Below are 21,529 nucleotides of genomic sequence, written 5' to 3'. Positions count from 1 at the left end.
AAAAATCTTCTCCTTTGAAACTGCTGTATCAATTTCAGCCAAACTTAGGCTGAATGAGTTTCAGAGTATCAGTATAAATTTTATATTTTATTTCCTTGTATGTCAAGAAACATAGCTCCTATGGCTAAAATAGAACAAAGGAGAAAATGAAATTTTTTTTTTTGCTTTTGAAGAAAATAGGACGATTCGAAAAACATTTAAATAAATTGAAAAGCCAAAATAATCATTGATGAAAGATTTAAGCAAAAAAAATAAGGTGAGCGATTCAGGCTCTTGAGAGCCTCTTGTTATTTATCACATTTCATTGCATATATGTTCTAGTTACTAAATCCAGCTGGAATAAGCAAAAAATTGAAACATATTTTTTTTAGATCATTTTGTTGAATGCCAATGCACACAAAAATCATTAGAACACACATATAATTACATAGCTGTTTTCTCCAATTTAAACTCATTAATTAAATGTGTTTTTATTCCCAAAAGATAACAGCAACATAAATCTTCATAATCTTGCCTTGAAAATGATTTAAAAATGTACTTCTCTTGAAATAAATATTTTTTTAGTATTTTCTAAGACTTAAAATTCTCATGTTGCTTCTATAAGTTTTTATACTGCTAAAAAATTGAAATCCAGATAAAGTAAAAATGTATTTTTTTTTAAAAGTATGAATCAGGAATGTTTAACTGCAAAAATTTTGTCAATCGGTCAAATAGTAATAGAATATTTGATATTTACAATAGAGTCTTGTTTTAGCAACATTTGTTGCACTCCTGACACAAGTATTACACTACACTTAAGTAGGCAATAAACAACTATTGATTGTTCTATTTGCAAAATGCAATTATTTGAAAGTAGAAATAGCATTTTTCTTTGATTTCCATTTCATAGGTTATCATTTTTGTACAAAATGTATGGGCAGTTTAAAAATAAAATGGTACTGGCAGGGTAGCTGCACTTTCAGTGCCCTACAACAAAGCCTTTTGAATATTTTTTAATTGGTATGTTTCAAAATATGTGTAAAGGTATGAAGTTTAATTGTGCAAAATATTTTGTGAATATCTTTGAAAATAAAAAAGTTTTTGATAAAATAGATGCTAAAATTGTCAGGAGTGCAACACTGATTTGTGACACTTTTAAAAATCATAAATTTTTAAATAGCCAGCAAAATTTCAATTTTTAATATGCACTGTTAAATGTTATTTTGTCAATATCTTGCATATATTGGCCTTGTTTAGATGTATATGATTAAGTATTGCAATGATGGTTTCATGTAGATTTTTTAGTTGAAATTAAATGGTGCCTTGTCAGGAGTCAAGGATCTTGATTAAAAAATTAATACTGAATTATTTCTATTTTTCCTAACAGCAAATACTAACTCAAACAAACCTACATAAAAAATACCCCAAATGAATCCAGGAAGTAATGATTATTCAATGATTGCAATATGCATATAGGCCCTGTGAATTGTCAGGAGTGCAACATTTGATGTTTTTTTAAAGTTTCACAGTTCTACAGATTTTATAATAATATCTTGTGTCATTTTATTTTTAGCTCACCTTTCCTAAAAGGAAATGTGAGCTTTTGCCATTACTTGGCGTCCGTCGTCGTCGTCGTAAACTATTTCAAAGATCTTCTTCTCTGAAACTACTGAACCAATTACAACCAAACTTTAGCTGAATGATCCTTAGGGTATCTAGAATAAAGTTTTGTTTTATTTTCCATTTTCTCAAAAAACATGGCCGCCATGGCTAAAAATAGAACATGGGGGTAAAATGCAGTTTTTGGCTTATATCTCAAAAACTAAATCATTTAGAGCAAATCTGACATGGGGTTAAAATGTTCATTAGGTCAAGATCTATCAGCCCTGAAATTTTAAGACAAAAAAATATCGGTTGTCTGTCGTTGTCTGTTTGTCATAAACTATTTCAAAGATCTTCTCCTGAAACTAATGGGCCAATTACTCCCAAACATGGCCCCCATAGCTATAAATAGGACATGGTGTTCAAATGCAGATTTTGGCCAATACATGTATCTCAAAAGCTAAAGCATTTAGAGCAAATCTGACATGATGTAAAAATGTTCAATAGGTCAAGATTTATCATCCCTGAAATTTTCAGACCAATTGGACAATCCATTATTGGATTGCTGCCACTGAAGAGGGAATTTTAAGGAAATTTTGCTGTTTTTGTTGTAGGTTATTATCTTGAATATTATAATCAGAAATGGGTCTGATTTATACTTTCAATGTACTTGATTAGATTACAATTACTTTGTCAATTTGACAATTAAATTAAATTAACGATTACACCATTTCTTAAAGTATTTGATTATTTACAATTATAGTATTTTGTAGAGGACGATGTGAGTTTAAATAGACCTAAACATTAATATTGAGCGAAGCCGCAGGCGGAGGTTCAATATTAAATGTTTAGGTCTATTGAAACTCATAGCGGCCGATATAAAAGACTGTACATGTTTTATTAGATAATAATAGTAAAAGCAAGTCAATATGACTTTTAGTCAAATTGATTGTGACGTCAAACATATTGCAATGGAAGGTAAAAGTGAAAGCAAGTCAATATAAGGGGTTTAATCAAACAATATCAAAATTTACAGAATGTCATGTGACAACATTTCATCCAATGAATTTAATTAATTAAAATCATTATGTAATAAAATTAATGATTACATTGGCAAAGTAATCATGATTACATCTGATTACAATGAATTTCTAAATAACCTATTTTGAATGATGTTTATAAATAAAGGTTAGAAGCACATATTACAGACTTTATATTCATTACAGGGTGCACTCTCTGGAAGATACATGTAGATAAAGTCATCAGTCAATATAAGTTGTTAAAAGAAGTCAAAATATAAGCATTAAAATCATTGAATTTTACATGTCCTTATAAAATATACCAACATTCGTTATTTTTAATGACATTAATTTGTCACAATTTTTGTTTGTGCTAATCAGATAAATTTTCACAAGTCCAGTGTATCTTTTATCACATTGCCCTGAGGGACAGCTGTATGTACACACAATTGGTAATTAGTCCCCTACCAACTAAGTTGAAGGGGACTTTAGGTTTGCACTCTGTCTGTCTGTCGTACCGTCTGTCCGTCCGTCAGTCCGTCTGTCCGGCAAATCTGGCTTTCAACACTTTTTTGTCATGCTTGAAGATATTGCTTTGATATAAATTTGGTATATAGTATATTCATGACAAGTTACAGATCAAGTTCTAATTTTGTTCAGGTCGGATGATTTTTTGCAGAGTTATGGCCCTTGGACTTAGAAAAATCACATAAGTAATCTGTTTTCCGCACTTTGTTTTGTCATGCTTTAAGGAATTGACTTCATATTTGCCATATAGTTTAACCATAACAAGTTATCGATCAAGTTTGAATTTTGTTCAAGTCTGATGATTTTTTGCAGAGTAATGGTCCTGGACTTAGAAAATTCACTCAAATAATTAGTTTTCCACATTTTGTTTTTAAATGCTTTAAGATATTGGCTTGAAACTTTGCATATGGTTAAACCCTAGTAAGTTACAGATCTTGTGTGAATTGTGTTCCGGTCTGATGATTTTTAGCTCACCTGGCCCGAAGGGCCAAGTGAGCTTTTCCCATCACTTTGCGTCCGGCGTCCGTCGTCGTCCTGCGTCCGTCGTCGTCCGTCGTCGTTAACTTTTACAAAAATCTTCTCCTCTGAAACTACTTAGCCAAATTTAATCAAACTTGGCCACAATCATCATTGGGGTATCTAGTTTAAAAAATGTGTCCGGTGACCCCGCCAACCAACCAAGATGGCCGCCATGGCTAAAAATAGAACATAGGGGTAAAATGCAGTTTTTGGCTTATAACTCAAAAACCAAAGCATTTAGAGCAAATCTGACATGGGGTAAAATTGTTTATCAGGTCAAGATCTATCTGCCCAGAAATTTTCAGATGAATCGGACAACCCGTTGATGGGTTGCTGCCCCTGAATTGGTAATTTTATGGAAATTTTGCTGTTTTTGGTTATTATCTTGAATATTATTATAGATAGAGATAAACTGTAAACAGCAATAATGTTCAGCAAAGTAAGATTTACAAATAAGTCAACATGACCGAAATGGTCAGTTGACCCCTTAAGGAGTTATTGCCCTTTATAGTCAATTTTTAACCATTTTTCGTAAATCTTAGTAATCTTTTACAAAAATCTTCTCCTCTGAAACTACTGGGCTAAATTTATCCAAACTTGGCCACAATCATCTTTGGGGTATGTAGTTTAAAAAATGTGTCCAGTGACCCGGCCATCCAACCAAGATGGCTTCCACGGCCAAATATAGGACATAGGGGTAAAATGCAGTTTTTGGCTTATAACTCAAAAATCAAAGCATTTAGAGCATATCTGACACGAGGTAAAATTGTTTATCAGATTAAGATCTATCTGCCCTGACATTTTCAGATGAATCGGACAACCCGTTGATGGGTTGCTGCCCCTGAATTGGTAATTTTATGGAAATTTTGCTGTTTTTGGTTATTATCTTGAATATTATTATAGATAGAGATAAACTGTAAACAGCAATAATGTTCAGCAAAGTAAGATTTACAAATAAGTCAACATGACCGAAATGGTCAGTTGACCCCTTAAGGAGTTATTGCCCTTTATAGTCAATTTTTAACCATTTTTCGTAAATCTTAGTGATCTTTTACAAAAATCTTCTCCTCTGAAACTGCTCGGCTAAATTAATCCAAACTTGGCCACAATCATCTTTGGGGTATGTAGTTTAAAAAATGTGTCCGGTGACCCGGCCATCCAACCAAGATGGCTGCCACGGCTAAATATAGGACATAGGGGTAAAATGCAGTTTTTGGCTTATAACTCAAAAATCAAAGCATTTAGAGCAAATCTGACGAAGTGAAATTGTTTATCATGTCAAGATCTATCTGCCCTGAAATTTTCAGATGGATCCGACAACCGGTTGATGGGTTGCTGCCCCATAATTGGTAATTTTAAGAAAATTTTGACGTTTTTTGTTATTATCTTGAATATTATTATAGATAGAGATAAACTGTAAACAGCAATAATGTACAGCAAAGTAAGACCTAAAGATAAGTCAAACATGACAAAAATGGTCAGTTGACCCCTAAGGAGTTATTGTCCTTTATAGTCAATTTTTAACAATTTTCATAAAATTTGTAAATTTTTACTAACATTTTCCACTGAAACTACTGGGCCAAGATCATTATAGATAGAGATAATTGTAAGGAGCAAGAATGTTCAGTTAAGTAAGATGTACAAACACATCACCATCACCTAAACACAATTTTGTCATGAATCCATCTGCTTCCTTTGTTTAATATTCACATATACCAAGGTGAGCGACACAGGCTCTTTAGAGCCTCTAGTATTGCAGAGTTATGGTCCTTGGACTTAAAAAATTCATGCAGAAATACATTTTCCACTATTTTTTTGTCGTAATTAAAGATTTCGATTTGATATTTTGTTTATAGTTTTACCATCATTTTTAATATTTTTTCTAATCTGATGATATTTGGCAGTTATTGTGATCCTTAGACCTAGAAAATCACACAATTAATCAATTTTCTGCATTTTTTTTTAGTCGTGCTTGACTTCCAATATATATATTTATTTGAAAGGACTAGGGGCTATAAGGGCCATTTTTGGCCCCACCCCCAAATTCCATTTAATTTGTCATTCTGTAAGTCTATACCATAGACCTTCTGAAAATAATCGAATTTTATGTTTAGCTCGTTTATTCTGTTGCCTAGCAACCACTAAAATGGCGGAGTTAAACTCATCAAATATGATTATTATACAGCTTTAATATATCTATATTTGAAATTGAACCTGTTTAGCATGTAGTGAACTTTACACTTGTACACTATTTAAATATTACATAATTAATTGCACATTTTTGCCAAATTCACGGTTGTTTCTCCCTAGCAACATATCTGTGCCCATGGCAACCGCGATTTGTTTTCTATTTACAAGATTTAATTTTAAATATATTGAAACAGAAAGGCAATTTAAGATGTAAATTGTAAAAAGAAACAAACTCCAAGGTAAATATTGAGGGGGAAAGCAATATTGAAACACCAACAAACAAAACAAAACACCGGGTATTGCTGATATATACAGATTGTGCATCTGATGCTGGGTGGGGTCTCACTTATCAGCGACAAGAAGAATAATATGAAGACAAGACACATTTAGCGCTAAGAAATCTTAATATTGATTATCTTAAATAAATAGATACAGACACATGCATTAAAGGGTGTTTTCAAAAGTCAGTGTATTTCCATGACAGTAGTTATGTTTCCGGAAGGGGTTGGGGTTGAAGGGGGGCACTTCTATTTACACCTTTTTAAACTTGAATAAGTGAAAAATTAACAAAACTATCAGATATATATGATATAACTTTTTTTCCTACGCAATTTATGAAAAGGTCTATATTTTAAAAATGTAAAACTGGGTAAGGTGACAAAACAGCGGCACCCCCTATCAATTAAGTATTGAAGTACACCCCCTCCCAACCCCACCCCTCTAGACTTATGTAAAGGATCGTTAGGGTTAACTTTTAGAAATTCATCTTATTTTCATTATCTATTCCAGTCGTCCAGACTTATAACCGTATCATTCTATAGAATTACAAAACTGGAACATGCTACTATATCAAATAAATCTGTATTCTTAGATTTTTTTCTACGTTCATTATATATATATATTATTTGTTTTATTGTAGTTTTTGTCAATTTGACTAGTTTACTTTTCGCCTTCACTAATCTTAGCGTTGTACAAAAAATGTTGTATGACTTGGTCTTTGATCATCATGACAATATTCCTTATATATTCGTCAAAATTATTGAAAACAAGAATGTGTCTTTAGTACATGGATGCCCAAATCGCAAGACTAACAATGGCCAGGAAATCCAAGGTTAGGACAGGCCCAAAAAATCGGCAGATTTAAACATGTTATTTTTGCGATCTCAAACCCCCTCTTCCTTTACCTCTAGGCAAAGTAGAAAAAATCAAACACACAATACACACAGTAAAATTTACTTCAAAAAAAATCTGAGTCTGATGTCAGATTCAACTACCTGGACCAAACACTTAAACCTGAAGCGAGACACAAGGACAATCGGACGAACAGACTGAAATACGCACAGACGAACAGACGCATAGACCAGAAAACATAATGCCCACAAATGGGACTTAACAACAAAGCCGGGTCACATTTTAAAATTTACACTTCATTTTTACGTATGATTATAAAACTATTCAAAACATAACCTTTAAAAAGGTAACAGACATGTAGTATGCTTACAGACTTCAGGCTCTTGTTTCTATGCATGGAAAGGTCAATTATCCATTTATATAATTTTATAGAACTTGTTCTCTATGCACATTACCCACAAAGACACGTCCAATTGAAATATAGGTAGTTTCATTTTCGAAATAAATCTCGTGTTTCTCGCCAATTATGGAAATTTAAGTAAAATACCCCCCCCCCCCCTTTTTCGTTACATAAATCATGGATCTGACCCTTATACCAGAGAGAGAAGATTGCCCCATTCAAACAACAAATTTTGAATTTATAATTAGCAAAAACATCAGAAATGTACAGATTTTGTTATATTGAAGGTCTATCTAAAATTTCATAATTGTTGAGTGCCAATCAGGGTGGCTTTCGTGAAGGATATAGAACAAGTGACCATATATTCATAATGAAAACTTTAATTAATAAATATCTAAATAAGTGTAAGAAAAATCTTTACATTTGTTTTGTGGACTTTAAAAAGGCGTTCGACAGTGTTGTAAGAAAGGCATTACTACATAAATTGCTCAAAAAGGGAATAGGTGGGAAATTTTATGACTTGTTAAAACATATGTATAGTAATACATTATAATTGTTGTAAAACAGATGGATTTATTAGTGAATCATTCCATGCTAATTTAGGGGTAAAACAGGGGGACAGTCTTAGCCCCACCCTTTTTAATATTTTTGTCGATGACATAGATTCCTATTTCAACCCTGTTTTGTCTGATCCAGTTAATTTAAATCAGAATAACTTTAGTCATCTTCTTTATGCAGATGATTTAATCTTAATTTCAGAAACACCTAATGGCTTGCAACACTGTGTGGATGCCTTACAATCCTTTTGTATTGATTGGGGCCTAAATGTGAACACCAAGAAAACACAAGCTATGATTTTATCAAATAGTAAAAATAGATCTTTATTAGATAAACATTATTTTTATTTTGGTCCCCAACCATTAGCATCTGCTACGGAATATAAATACTTAGGTATAGTCTTCAACAATAGAGGTAAACTTAATATAGCAGCTGAAAATCTTGCTGATAAAGCACGTAAGGCATATTTCGCCTTGAAATCAAAATTACCATATTCTAATTGTATTGCAGTGGAAAAATGGGTAAGACTTTTCAACTCATTAATTTCACCAATTATGACTTATGGATCTGAAATTTGGATCTCAGATTTTAATATAAATCTTGACACTGCTGATAAACTACCATTTGAAAAGGTTCAGAATATGATTATGAAAAATGTTCTTGGTGTTCATGGTAAGGCTTCCAATTTAGCTTTACGTACAGAACTTGAGCTATATCCAGTGTGTTTTATATCATATAAACTAATGTTTAAATACTATGCTAGATTAACTGACATTGAAGTTGGAAACAACCCAAAATTTGTTCTATTAAAATCTGCATTCATTGAAGATAAAAAACTGTATACACAAAAGAGCGCTTGCTGGGTACAGTCCTTACATAAACTAAAAAAGTTAATCAACTTTGATTCACTTCAAATATCACATAATATGTTTGAGGACTCACTGAAAAACTTTTATAAATGCAAGATTTTGGGTCAACTTGAGAATATTAAATCTAATAACACAGGTAAACTAAGATTTTATAGTAAAATGTGCTCATCATTTGACTTGAAAGCTTACTTAAGATTTGATATTAAAAAATATGATAGGTCACTGCTTACAAAAATTAGAATAAGTGCACATTCACTTGCAATTGAAACTGGGAGGTATAGCAAACCAAAAATTTTAGCAAGTGAAAGATACTGCAAACTTTGTAAAGATAAAGTGGAAGATGAAGTTCATTTTCTTTTACATTGTCCTCTATATAAAGACCTTCGAGAGAAGTTTGATATTTTCAAAAACCTTAATAATGATGATGATATTAAATCAACGATCTACTTAACCCAGTAAATCTAGTTAACACCAGACAAATATGTAGTTATTTAAGTCAAGCTTTTGAAGCTCGTAATAATAATCTAATGTCAGTTGGTCTACCATAAGTATAATACTATGTAATACTGTGATATTATATATATAATTGGTACTTCAAATGTTTTCTTTATGTTGTATTTGCATAAATTGTCATGTTTAATGTGTTTATATCTTGGAATACGCATTGTATCATATATGTGCTTTGTCCAATAAAATATTTGAATTTGAATTTTAATTAAAAAAATTGTCCTCAAAGTTGTTATTGACTCCCTTACACATGAAGTTCATTGCTATCGGATTTTTTTAAAGAAATTTAACTAGATAAACTTACGGAAATATAAATAGGAATATACACTTTACATTCATAAACAACAAAAAAAGTTTCTATGGGCATAAGAATGTCTAAACTAAACTTTGTCAGATGAAAAGGTCCAATTTGGACGGCAAATTTCAGCTTTTTTTTTTGCTCCGCTTGGCTATGAAAAATATAAAATAAACTATCGCACCAAGCTTGCACCAAAAAGATTTTTTATCAGAAGTTTGATATGTATAAACTTGTCAAAATGTTAAAATTTCTTATTGGTGCAAGCATGGTGCGGTGGTCAAAATTTAGAAAAACCATCAAATTTTCGGTATTTTTGCTTATTTTCCCAATTATGACGTCATTTGCACCTACCATTGCGACGTCATTGAACCTTTTTTAGTTAAATAAAAACATTTTTTTTTAAATCATTTACTCATATTCTAATAATTTATGGAGAAAAATCTGCTCTGTTAGAATTTTTATTATCTTGTAAATCTGGGGCCATTTTAGGCCATTAAAGCCCCTACTCCTTTGGCATACAATGTATATAGTTTTAACATGACAATTTATACATCAAGTTCAAATTTTATTTTTGGGAACAACGAATTTTAACTGGTAGGGGACTAATTGTATTGCCATGCAATTCTCTCAGAATGCTGGATACTATCCATGCTGGTCTGTGTCCACACTTGTTGAAATAAAAACAGACCTTAATTAGTTTCCTATTTGTTAATTCAGGGTTAAATCAAATATACAGATTTGCATCCTACGGTGTCTTCCCTCTATTCCCACTTTTTACAAATCAGTATTCCTTCTATTCCCACATGCAACAATAACAATAGATGTTTTTATAACATTTAAGGTTAATTAAAATTAACCTGAGATTTACCTGTATTTTTGCAATATATTATATACATTTTTAGCTCTCCTTTCCTAAAAGGAAATGTGAGCTTTTGCCATCACTTGGCTTCCTCCGTCGTCGTCGTCGTCCGTCCGTCTGTCCGTCCAGTGTAAACTAGTTAAAAGATCTTCTCCTCTGAAACTACTGAACCAATTCCAACCAAACTGCAGCTGAATGATCCTTGAGGTATCTAGATTAAAGTTTGTGTTTTATTTACTGTTTCGTCAAAAAACATGGCCGCCATGGCTAAAAATAGAACATAGGGGTAAAATGCAGTTTTTGGGTTATATCTCAAAAACTAAAGCATTTAGAGCAAATCTGACAGGAGGTAAAGTTGTTCAATAGGTCAAGATCTATCAGCCCTGAAATTTTTAGACGAATCGAACAACCCATTGTGGGGTTGCTGCCAATTAATTGATAATTTTAAGCAAATTTTGCAGTTTTTGGTTATTTTGTTGAATATCATTATAGATAAAGATAAACTGTAATTAGCAAAAATAAAGATGTTCAGCAAAGTAAGATCTACAAATAAGTTATTTATAATAACCAAAATTGTAAATTGACCCCTTAAGGAGTTATTGGCCTTTAAAGACAATTTTACACAATTTGTTCATCATATTTGTTCACTTTCAAAAATTTTCTTCTCTGAAACTACTGAACGAATAGCAGGTAAAAAGACATGGCCGCCATGGCTAAAAATAGAACATAGGTTAAAATGCAGTTTTTTGCTTGTATTTCAAAAACTAAACATGTCTGTCAGTCAGTTTTTACATGACCTCAACCTCATTTCATGGATCAGTGAACAAGGTTAAGTTTACAGGGTTTAGTCCATATCTCAAAAACTATAAGCAATATAGGTCTTCTATGTTTGGTGTGTGGAATGATTGTAAACTGTACATGTCCAGCTGGCAGGTGTCATCTGACCTTAACCTCATTTTCATGGTTCAGTGGTCAAAGTTAAATTTTTGTGCTTTGGTCTTTTAAGCAGATACTATTAGTATTCAGTCAATTATATTTAGTGTATGGAATGATTGTAAGGTGTACATTTCCAACTGACAGGTGTCATCTGACCTTAACCTCATTTTGATGGTTCAGTGGTCAAAGTTAATTTTTAGCTCACCTTTCCTAAAAGGAAATGTGAGATTTTGCCATCACTTGGCGTCCGTTTGCGTCCGTCGTCGTCGTAAACTATTTCAAAGATCTTCTTCTCTGAAACTACTGAACCAATTTCAACCAAACTTTAGCTGAATGATCCTTAGGGTATCTAGAATAAAGTTTGTGTTTTATTTTCCATTTCGTCAAAAAACATGGCCGCTATGGCTAAAAATAGAACATAGGGGTAAAATGCAGTTTTTAGAGCAAATCTGATTAGGTGAATTTGTTCATCAGTTCAAGATCTATATATTGTTGGGTTGCTGCCACTTAATAGGTAATTTTAAGGAAATTTTACAGTTTTTGGTCATTATCTTGAATATTATTATAGATACAGAGAAACTGTAAAAAGCAAAAATGTTCAGCAAAGTAAGATCTACAAATAAGTCAATAATACCAAATTTGTCAATTGACCTCTTAAGGAGTTATTGTCCTTTAATGACAATTTTACACAATTTGTTCATCATATTTGCTAACTTTTAAAAATCTTCTCCTCTGAATCTACTGAACCAATTTCAACAAAACTTAAGGTGAATGATCATTAGGGTGTCTAGAATAAAGTTGGTGTTTTATTTTCTGTTTCCTTAAAAAAGATGGCTGTCATGGCTAAAAGTAGAACATTGGGTAAAATGCAGTTTTTTGCTTATATCTCAAAAACTAAAGCATTTAGAGCAAATCTGACTTAGGTGAATTTGTTCATTAGTTCAAGATCTATCAGCCCTGAAATTTTCAGAGGAATCAAACAACCCATTGTTGGGTTGCTGCCACTTAATTGGTAATTTTAAGGAAATTTTGCAGTTTTTGGTCATTATCTTGAATATTATTATAGATAAAGAGAAACTGTTAACAGCAAAACTGTTCAGCAAAGTAAGATCTACAAATAAGTCAATAATACCAAAATTGTCATTGACCTTTTAAGGAGTTATTGCCCTTTGAATATATTTTACTCAATTTGTTTACTTGTTAGCTTACTTTAAAAAATCCTCTCCCTTGAAACTGCTGAATAAATTTCAGCCAAACTCAGGCTGAATGAGTTTCAGAGTATCTAGTATAAATTTTATATTTATTTCCTTGTACATCAAGAAACATAGCCTGTATGGCTAAAATAGAATATAGGGGTAAAATGCATTTTTTTGCTTTTGAAGAAGATATTACCAGATTCAAGAATATTTATTTATATTGAAAAGCCAAAATAATCATTGATGAAAGATTTAAGCAAATAATTTAAGGTGAGCGATTCAGGCTCTTGAGAGCCTCTTGTTTGTGTTTTGGTCTATTTCTCATATACTATTGGCATCCAGTCAATTATATTTGGTGTATGGAATGTTTGTAACTGTAAACTGTGCATGTCTGTCTGGCAATAATCATCTGACCTTGACCTCATTTTTAGCTCACCTTTCCTAAAAGGACATGTGAGCCTTTGCTATCACTTGGCGTCCGTCGTCGTCATCCGTCGTCGTCATCAACTATTTCAAAGATCATCTCCTCTGAAACTACTGAACCAATTACAACCAAATTTAAGCTGAATGATCCTTAGGGTATCTAGAATAAAGTTTGTGTTTTATTTTCCATTTCATCAAAAAAAATGGCCAGCATGGCTAAAAATAGAACATAGGGGTAAAATGCAGTTTTTGGCTTATATCTCAAAAACTAAAGCATTTAGAGCAAATCTGACATGGGTTAAAAATGTTCATTATGTCAAGATCTATCAGCAACGAGCATGTGTTGATTGTGCCAGGAATCCCTATCCCACAACATAGAATTTCACTTTTAAGAGACACTTTTACCATTTTTAATTAGTTTATTGAACATTGAGATATTTTCGATATTCCCGGACTACTCTGACATGATTGTTAAATATAGTTACATCTAAAGCCACAAAAAATACAATTGCTCTCAGTGATCAGTAATGATGTAGTCAGAGAAGGCATGACTTCGATCATCCGCTAGAAGGCACAACGCAATTTTCATAAATTCTGACTCAATCTGCCAAGGGTGAAGAGGAGGGGCACCGGATCGTAATCCTTGGCTAGCGAAGATGGATGACTGTCAGCAGGGGGACATTGTTTAACATAGGACTCTATGGGTAAAACATACAAATGTTCAAATAAGCTTATCAAAGCCAGGTGAGCGATCCAGGCTCTCATGAGCCTCTAGTTTCATTTGCATTTGAAGCATTTGCATTTGCATTTCAATTTCTTTTGATTTTAAAGCATCAACCCAGAAAATTTTAATTAGTTCCAAAGCATCCTGATCCATAATATCCTCCTCTACCAAATTTGTAACTTTTATGTTTCGAACTTCAAATTTCAACATTGAACATTTAACTTCTTATTCTAAATGTTTGCCTAGCGCTAACAATTCAGACTTTTTCAGTGCCACCAGCAATTCCCTATTTGGATTCTCCATAAAGTTCTTTGCAGATAAACTTATAGTCATACTAGTTGTGATATGAAAAAAACTCATGGTTGTGATATGAAAAAACTCATGGTTGTGATATGAAACAATTAATTTAAACTTTGATCACTTTGTTTATTCTAAGTGAAATATTTGTGATCCCAGACAAGCCCCCAATTTCTGCTACATGTATGTGAAGTTTTTATAATAATATACTACAGAAAGACAATCTGATTAATTTCTAATATTTATTTTAAAACGAAACAATTTACAACAAATATTTATCAAGTTATGAATAATGTACATTGTAAGGACTGGCCTGAATATCAAAAGAATGTACTTGAATAATTAATATTCCTTTCTTCCAAGATGCTATATTCCAAGATGTACTTTTATTTTCAATTAAGCTTGTGTTTATAAGTCCAAGAAGTGATATCACTAAATATGTATATATCCAAAAATTTCCAAACATCCAATGATGAATCCTTAGTATCCCAATTAATCCATTACATGAAAGATACAGTAAACTCAGGCCGTCAGCCTTGTATAGGGTTTGAGCGTCATGCATGACCACAACTATTTGTTCATATAAAATTTACTACAAAGTATAAAAAATAAATGATTCACAGGTTTGTCTACAACAAACTTGTATTTATATAAAGTTATTAATAGAATGATGTAACAATAGACTGAGTTTTCTATAGAATATTATTATAAACATACTGAATTTAATATTAGATATAATTTACAAGACAAATACATAACATTATTTACATTTATTGCTCCTTTTTTTTGAAGAAGACTTAAATTGTGAATATTTTGAATAGCTATCACATTTGTTTTCTACCGAAAGCAAAACAATTATGAGTTCCTAGTTTACACCAATTCTTGGTTTAAGACCCTGAAAATATGTTTACCTGCGTCTGAAAGTGTACTCTTTGTGGGCATCTTGAAAAGCCATTTCCTGTTGTTATTTTAGTCATAAGGGAAAACCAATTAACTTCAGGGGGTTTAATGATTGCTCCCTTAGGTGATTACTTCTGAGATATCTTTTAAAATATTATAGAATATGACAAGATTGTACAATAACTAGCATTCAGCTGATTCATTTGCAATATTAATTTTAGAAAGAACTGTGTGATGCATACTAATGTACACTGAAATTCATTTCTTTTATTTTCAGCTGCTGAAAAGGCTTTTGCAGAGGAAGACCGGAAGTTGACAGAGGCAGAATGGGCAGTTGTTTTAGCTCATCACCTGTTTTCAAAACTGTCTGTTTCATCATATTATCTTATTGACAAGGGGTACAGCAAATATGCAAGATGTCCATGTGGTTGTGACGGAATTTTAACCGGGGACTATGGGGACACAAGCATAGGTATTGGAGATTATTCTAGTAACCGTATATTTTATTTAGAGTTAAGTGATACATTTACATGTACAATGTAATACCTCAATAATATTTTTTTTTAAAATGCGTTTGTATATTGCTATCATATTGTGGTCGGAAGACATATTGGTTTCTTGACAATAACTTTAGTTTAGTGAATGGATCCCTATGAAATTTAACCAAAAGGTTCAATACCACAGAAGGAAGGTTGTGATTGCTTTTGGAGGTGATGGTTCCAACTGTTTATAGCAATAAGGGGCCCAAATCAAACATTTTTCTAGTTTTTGGACAATAACTTGTGAAATAATTTTTTGAATGCTCTGAAATTTTACCACAAAGTTCAATATTTTTTTCGTATCCAGCTAACTCGGCAGAGCACATTTTTAAAGCAGTGCATTTATGTCATGGTGTAACTAACATTTTGTTAACCCGATGTTGATTACCTGATATAGAGTGCACACATGTTTCATTGTTTTTTTTTCATCTGTGACTTCTGTTGCAGAAAGTGAGCCTATATGGATAATGAGGCAGCAGCTTTAGCTCATTACCTAAGAAATTTCAGAAGGTAGACAACCTTGTTGCTTCATGTGTAGAACTATTAGTCAGAAAGTAGTATAATTATTTGAGACAAAATGGTTCCTGTGCATTGCTATTACTTTTGAAATATTTAGAATATTTTTGTATTTTCTGCTACCTGGAGGCTTGTCATGTGCTTATGAAGAAAAGAATTTCTTCTCTTCAACTTTCGAACCCCTTTGCATTTCATTTATGAAACTAATGATGATTCCCCCATATGCTCATTGATATCCTGGTCAAATTTACATCACAATTTTTTTGCTGCATTCATGCACATATATATATTCTTTTTAAACGTGTACTGAAGTTCTTGTTTTTTTTTCACAAAATATATAGATACATATGTATATGTAAACTGTAAAAAAATGGTTTTATTTCCAAGCCAAGGAATTATACCTTCACCAAATGACAACAAACATTCCTCAAGCAGTTGATGATGTTTCTGCAAGTTAACTTTTTATATGATTTGCTTACTATTTATATGCAATGTTTTGCATTACAACATAATGCTTTTAAAAATGCTACTAGTTAAACAAATAGGAGAATTTAAGGTGTCACAATACAATAATTTTTTCCCTACAATCACTAACCTTTAAAATGCTGTAACTTTCTTTAGAATGCATAAACATTAATAAAAGAGGTATATATAGATAGATAAAAGATTAATCTTTTAAATGAATGCAATATTTTTATTATGCAATTATTATGTAATTAGTGGCAAATTATCGGTCAGTTCACTTGAATGAATTTAGCTCTGTCATCTCTTTAACTATACTGAAAATTGTAACGTAATCTTAATCAACACATTATGGGCTTCAAAAGGGTGTCTCAAAATGTCCCTATGGTATGCCATTCTCTCATTAATCACTAATTAGTGTAAACATCCTAACCACATAAAAGAAGATAATGTTTGAATATGTGTAAAATTTGTTCTATACATTCTATCTGAAACCTGAGACACCTTTTGTAGATAATGGCCATAGGAACAACATATAACAAAATCAGCCCTCTAGGGATACCTATGCAGAAGCTAATTTCAATTGAAAGTGGAAATTTCATGAAAAATATTTAAGGCACAGTTAACATTATAATTGATTACATAATTGTAGCATACTACTAACATTGCATTAATTTGAGAGAGTAATCTGTTAGCTATCCATAACTACCACATTTATAAATTTTCAAGCAATATTAAGAAAGTTACAGCATTTTAAAACTTGGGAGTTGTTGGAGTTATGAAATCTTTGTATTGTGCTACCTTAAAGGAAGTTAGTATAGGTGGTGTTTGTTATAGATTGCTTTTCAAGTTTTGTTTTACAGGTTGTCCTGAAGTTTGGCATGGTTTTGTTGATCTCATGATTGGCATGATTGGCATAAATATAGCAACCATTGAACCAGATTCACCTGGTGGGTCAGGAAACCGTTCTTCAATAGAAGTAAAAATTGAAAATACAGATTTGAAATCTAATAAGGAGCAAATGATAGCACAGTCCATTGTATTTTCATTTCTGCAACAAAAACTGCATCCTGAGTTTGTAAACCATTTAATTCCAAGCATTGGTATATCAAAAGAGATGTTAGTTATATACTACTATGATTGTAAAAATGATGTACTTATTGAAAGTTCTCAGATGCCTTACATTCAAGATGAAAAACTGTGTATTCCGACCATAGTTGCTTTGTGGTTAGCATTGAATTTCAACTACTTTTGTTCTGGTATAACCAAGGGCATGAATAACTCCAGTTACAAAGCAGGCTTCTTTGAACAAGTTGATGAAAAATTAAATCTGTATATGAATGTTAATATGCCATGTGGTAAGCACTATTCAAAGGAGGATAATACCTGGACATGGTTAGGAAAGCCAATAGAAGATGAACCTGCAGAAAAAGTCAAAGATATCAATAAGTTAGAACCTTGGTGAAATTTCTCATTTAGACAAAAACTTAATGTACACCATTGATCTTCTTTTTCCTGCCTAATCAACATCTTCTTTACCAATCAAAGAACAATACTTTATTTTGGATCTTCTTCAAGTGTTGTTGTCTATGTCTGCAGTAGTAAATAAAAGTTTCAGGTCAAAAGATTGATGAACATATGTTTTCCTACTTAAGGCACTCTTGCAAAACGAGGATATCTTCAATCAAGATGATTTTTAATGCAACTGCTCACATTTTCCTGTGAAAAAAATGTGACATAAGTCGCCACTTTGTGTTTAAAGACCCTGACACTTCATTGTTAACAAATCGTAAATGGTAGATTCCATTTGAATGGGTAAAAACCAGAACCTGATTGGCAGGTCTAAAAACAGGAAAGTTATTTTTTTATACATTTTTAAAACTCTATAAAACTTAAACTAAAAACTGCATATATATATATATATATAGCAAAGAAGTGATTTTTATTAACTTTATTGGTATATTTATTTGAAATATGTGATGTTGTATCTAGGCAATATTTTTTAGGGAAAATATTGATTTAAGTTGAAATGATAGAGCATTATTTTGAGTTGGAATTTACTCTTGTCCACTTACTGTATAACGTGTTGTTTATTCTTTAGTTTTCTATGTTGTGTCGTGTGTACTTAGTATTGTTTTTCTGTTTGTCTTTTTTATTTTTAGCCATGGCGTTGTCAGTATGTTTTAGATTTATGAGTTTGACTGTCCCTTTGGTATCTTTCGTCCCTCTTTTGAAAACAGCAAGTGATAAACACACCTGGTCTTCAGTTATGATCACAGTACCATTAAACTATTTAAATGAGGGTGAGTCCCCTGGGTAACCCCCCACCACTTGTAATTTGAGAATGTTCTTAATATCTTGTAAATGGTTGTGATCCCCACCCCTATTTAAACCATATATATTCTTGTTTGGGACAATAAAACTTTGGCAAATGAAATATAGCGCGAGTCCCTTGGGTCTTGACTTCTTAAGACTGGAGTTTGATGTGTCTTAAATTTTCATGAAATTAACCGAAATTTGAATTGTAAAGTTAAGTATTAAATTTACAAGCACTTCTTTGTTTCATTGTAAAGTTTATTTCATTGTCTTTTTGAAAATGTTAAGTTTTAAGAAATCAGTAACCGTTAACCCAAAAATAATTTTACTACTGGTGATTAACATTTTGAGATAAAAAGTATATATGTTCTCATATTATTCATCTAAATATTATTTTATTGTTAACAATCTGTGTCAGAGATTCAGGACACTCCATTCACTATATTCTTGTTTTTCAATAAACTGACCGACAGCACTCATAGTGCTTTCATTAATAGGTTTAGTAATTTACTAATGTTGTTTTGTAGCATGACAACATGATTTCTACTACCGCACTTTTTCCCTTTTTTTACTAATTTATTTTCTGAAAACACATTATAAGATCTATCATCATTTATTTTGACATTCATTTGCCTTCTTTTTACACAAAAGTGATATATTGTATACCACGTCTGTTTATTTTGCAAAAACCTAGATCAAAGACTGGCTTGGGGAAGAATACTTATTATGTTTTGAAAATAGCAGGACAAACGGTACATTTTCGCTGTGACTTTTTTTTTATCGTCTTAATTTTTAGAGAGAGGTGAAAAATACCAGAGTGACATTCAAACTCATAGATTTAACTGACCATGCCATGTGGGCTAAAAAAGAAAACGACAAACAGACATTAAAAAGTACACAAGACACCACATGGAAAACTAAAGACTAAGCAACAAGAACCCCACCAGAAACTGGGGGTGATATAAGGTGCTCTGGAAGGGTAAGCAGATCCTTCTCCACATGATGCACCCTTCGTGTTGCTCATGTTATTACAAACCCGGTAAATAGTATAATTCGGTAGGTCACATTCGTGAAAAAGGAACGGGATTGTAGTTACGACATAAGGAACATATCTGATATCATCTGTGAATTGGATATTCCATAAAAGTCAACCAACCCATGATGGAATCCGTAAAATTTACAAAGGGATAATTTCAACTTCACCATTTGGAACTATTGGTTTATTAGCTTTCATGTGAGCAGCAACCCTATATCAAGGAATTCATGATAGGAAATACAATCCCGGGAATATCGTATTAACTGGGAGATATATACTCCGTATGCAGGTGCTGCTGGAATGTTGCTACATAGAAATGGAAAATTGGGAAGCTGAAATCATCTCTTCTGTCGTAAAGTTTTGTTTTCAACCGACAATCTTTGTCAATTTCTATATGTAGGCATATGAGGCAGACTTAACAGTATCTGTTGTATCCTGTATCTCTAGTTTTTGTATCGTCTTAATTTAAAGTTAATGTACCTTTACATGCTAAACAGCAATGCAATTCTGAAGATTCGCATGTCTTATGGAGTGTTAACATACTTTTCAAGTGATATGATTATATATTAGACGTACTTTAGATACACTTTAAAACTTTGTCATAATGTTTTACTTTATGAACAAAAATCGTTATTTTTCATTATAGTTAACAGTTATGTAAAATAAAATAGCAACCCCCATGCAATACCGAGCTTAACTAGTTTATCTACCACAATATTAGAAATATGTCGTATTTGATGACTTATGTGTTTCCCTGTTGCACAAAATAATTGGCAAAGTGTTCGCAATTATTAAAAATTAAGTTGTACGCTTTATTTAGGAATCCATCTCTAGCACGGTAACAAATGTAATGAGCCATTTTCTTTGCTTCAACATGCGATATTCCTGTATTTCCATGGTCTAAAATATCCATAAATGAATTTTTATGAAATATTTTCTCATTTTCTTTGATTGAAGCCTTCCCTGTCTGTGACCCATTCATATTTGGTGATTGCTCATAAGCTGTGTATTTGCCTTTTCCTTGGTCAACGTCACCGACGATAGCATGATGACCATATATATTGGACTTTCCACACCCTCTTTCGTAGACGACATGAAGTCCAGATTTCTATTGCTTTATATCTTCAACTGGAATTTTTGTGCCTTCGACCTGCATATTGAAATAGTAAGAGTAAAGTATGTTATCTTCTCTTCAATAACTTCTACTACTTATACTAATTATATTAATAATATGTACACTAAGTATTTTTACAGCGCTCGATCTTTGTTGTGGTGATAGGACAAAACTATCCATCAAATCAATCTCGGATCTTTCCTTTCTGTTAACTGAAGGATTAAAAAGGACTTTTTCGTTTACCTTCGCATACAGATATGTTCAAAATGTGTATACTTTCACAACAACCTTTATAGTCCAGCAGATAGGTGAATAATTGTGCTCTTTGTGTTAAAAGCATAAAATTTGGTAGAAACCTAGTTTGGATCATTCTAAACAAAATTAGATATGGAGGCAAGCTTAATTTTATCCACTTCCGGTTTAATCATCAAAATGGCGGACATGAATTTGATAACTGATTAATGGTTATTTAATTCTCACAACTGGTAGCCATAGTTTGCTTTGTAGACAATATTATATTATATATATTCAAGTTTGAAATAATGTATCATTTCTTTGAAACCTTCAGGGATTTTACTCAGAATTTTGTCATTTCCGGTAAAAAAATATCA

The 21,529-nt window shown here is 32.0% G+C and overlaps 1 protein-coding gene across 1 annotated transcript in view; it reads left to right on the top strand.

The window, feature by feature from the left end:
* Positions 1–18,077, top strand: part of LOC139486190 (uncharacterized) — a 40,330-nt gene extending 22,253 nt beyond the window's left edge. Inside the window, exons 2-3 of the mRNA XM_071270981.1 lie at positions 15,213–15,407; positions 17,316–18,077. Coding sequence (XP_071127082.1) covers positions 15,213–15,407; positions 17,316–17,917 — 797 coding nt within the window. The 3' untranslated portion in view covers positions 17,918–18,077. The remainder of the gene's footprint in view (positions 1–15,212; positions 15,408–17,315) is intronic.
* Positions 18,078–21,529: the final 3,452 nt, after the last annotated feature.

The sequence above is a fragment of the Mytilus edulis genome, chromosome 8, assembly GCF_963676685.1.
Source record: "Mytilus edulis chromosome 8, xbMytEdul2.2, whole genome shotgun sequence".
Lineage (NCBI taxonomy): Eukaryota > Metazoa > Mollusca > Bivalvia > Mytilida > Mytilidae > Mytilus > Mytilus edulis.
This window is presented reverse-complemented; position numbering and strand designations above follow the sequence as displayed.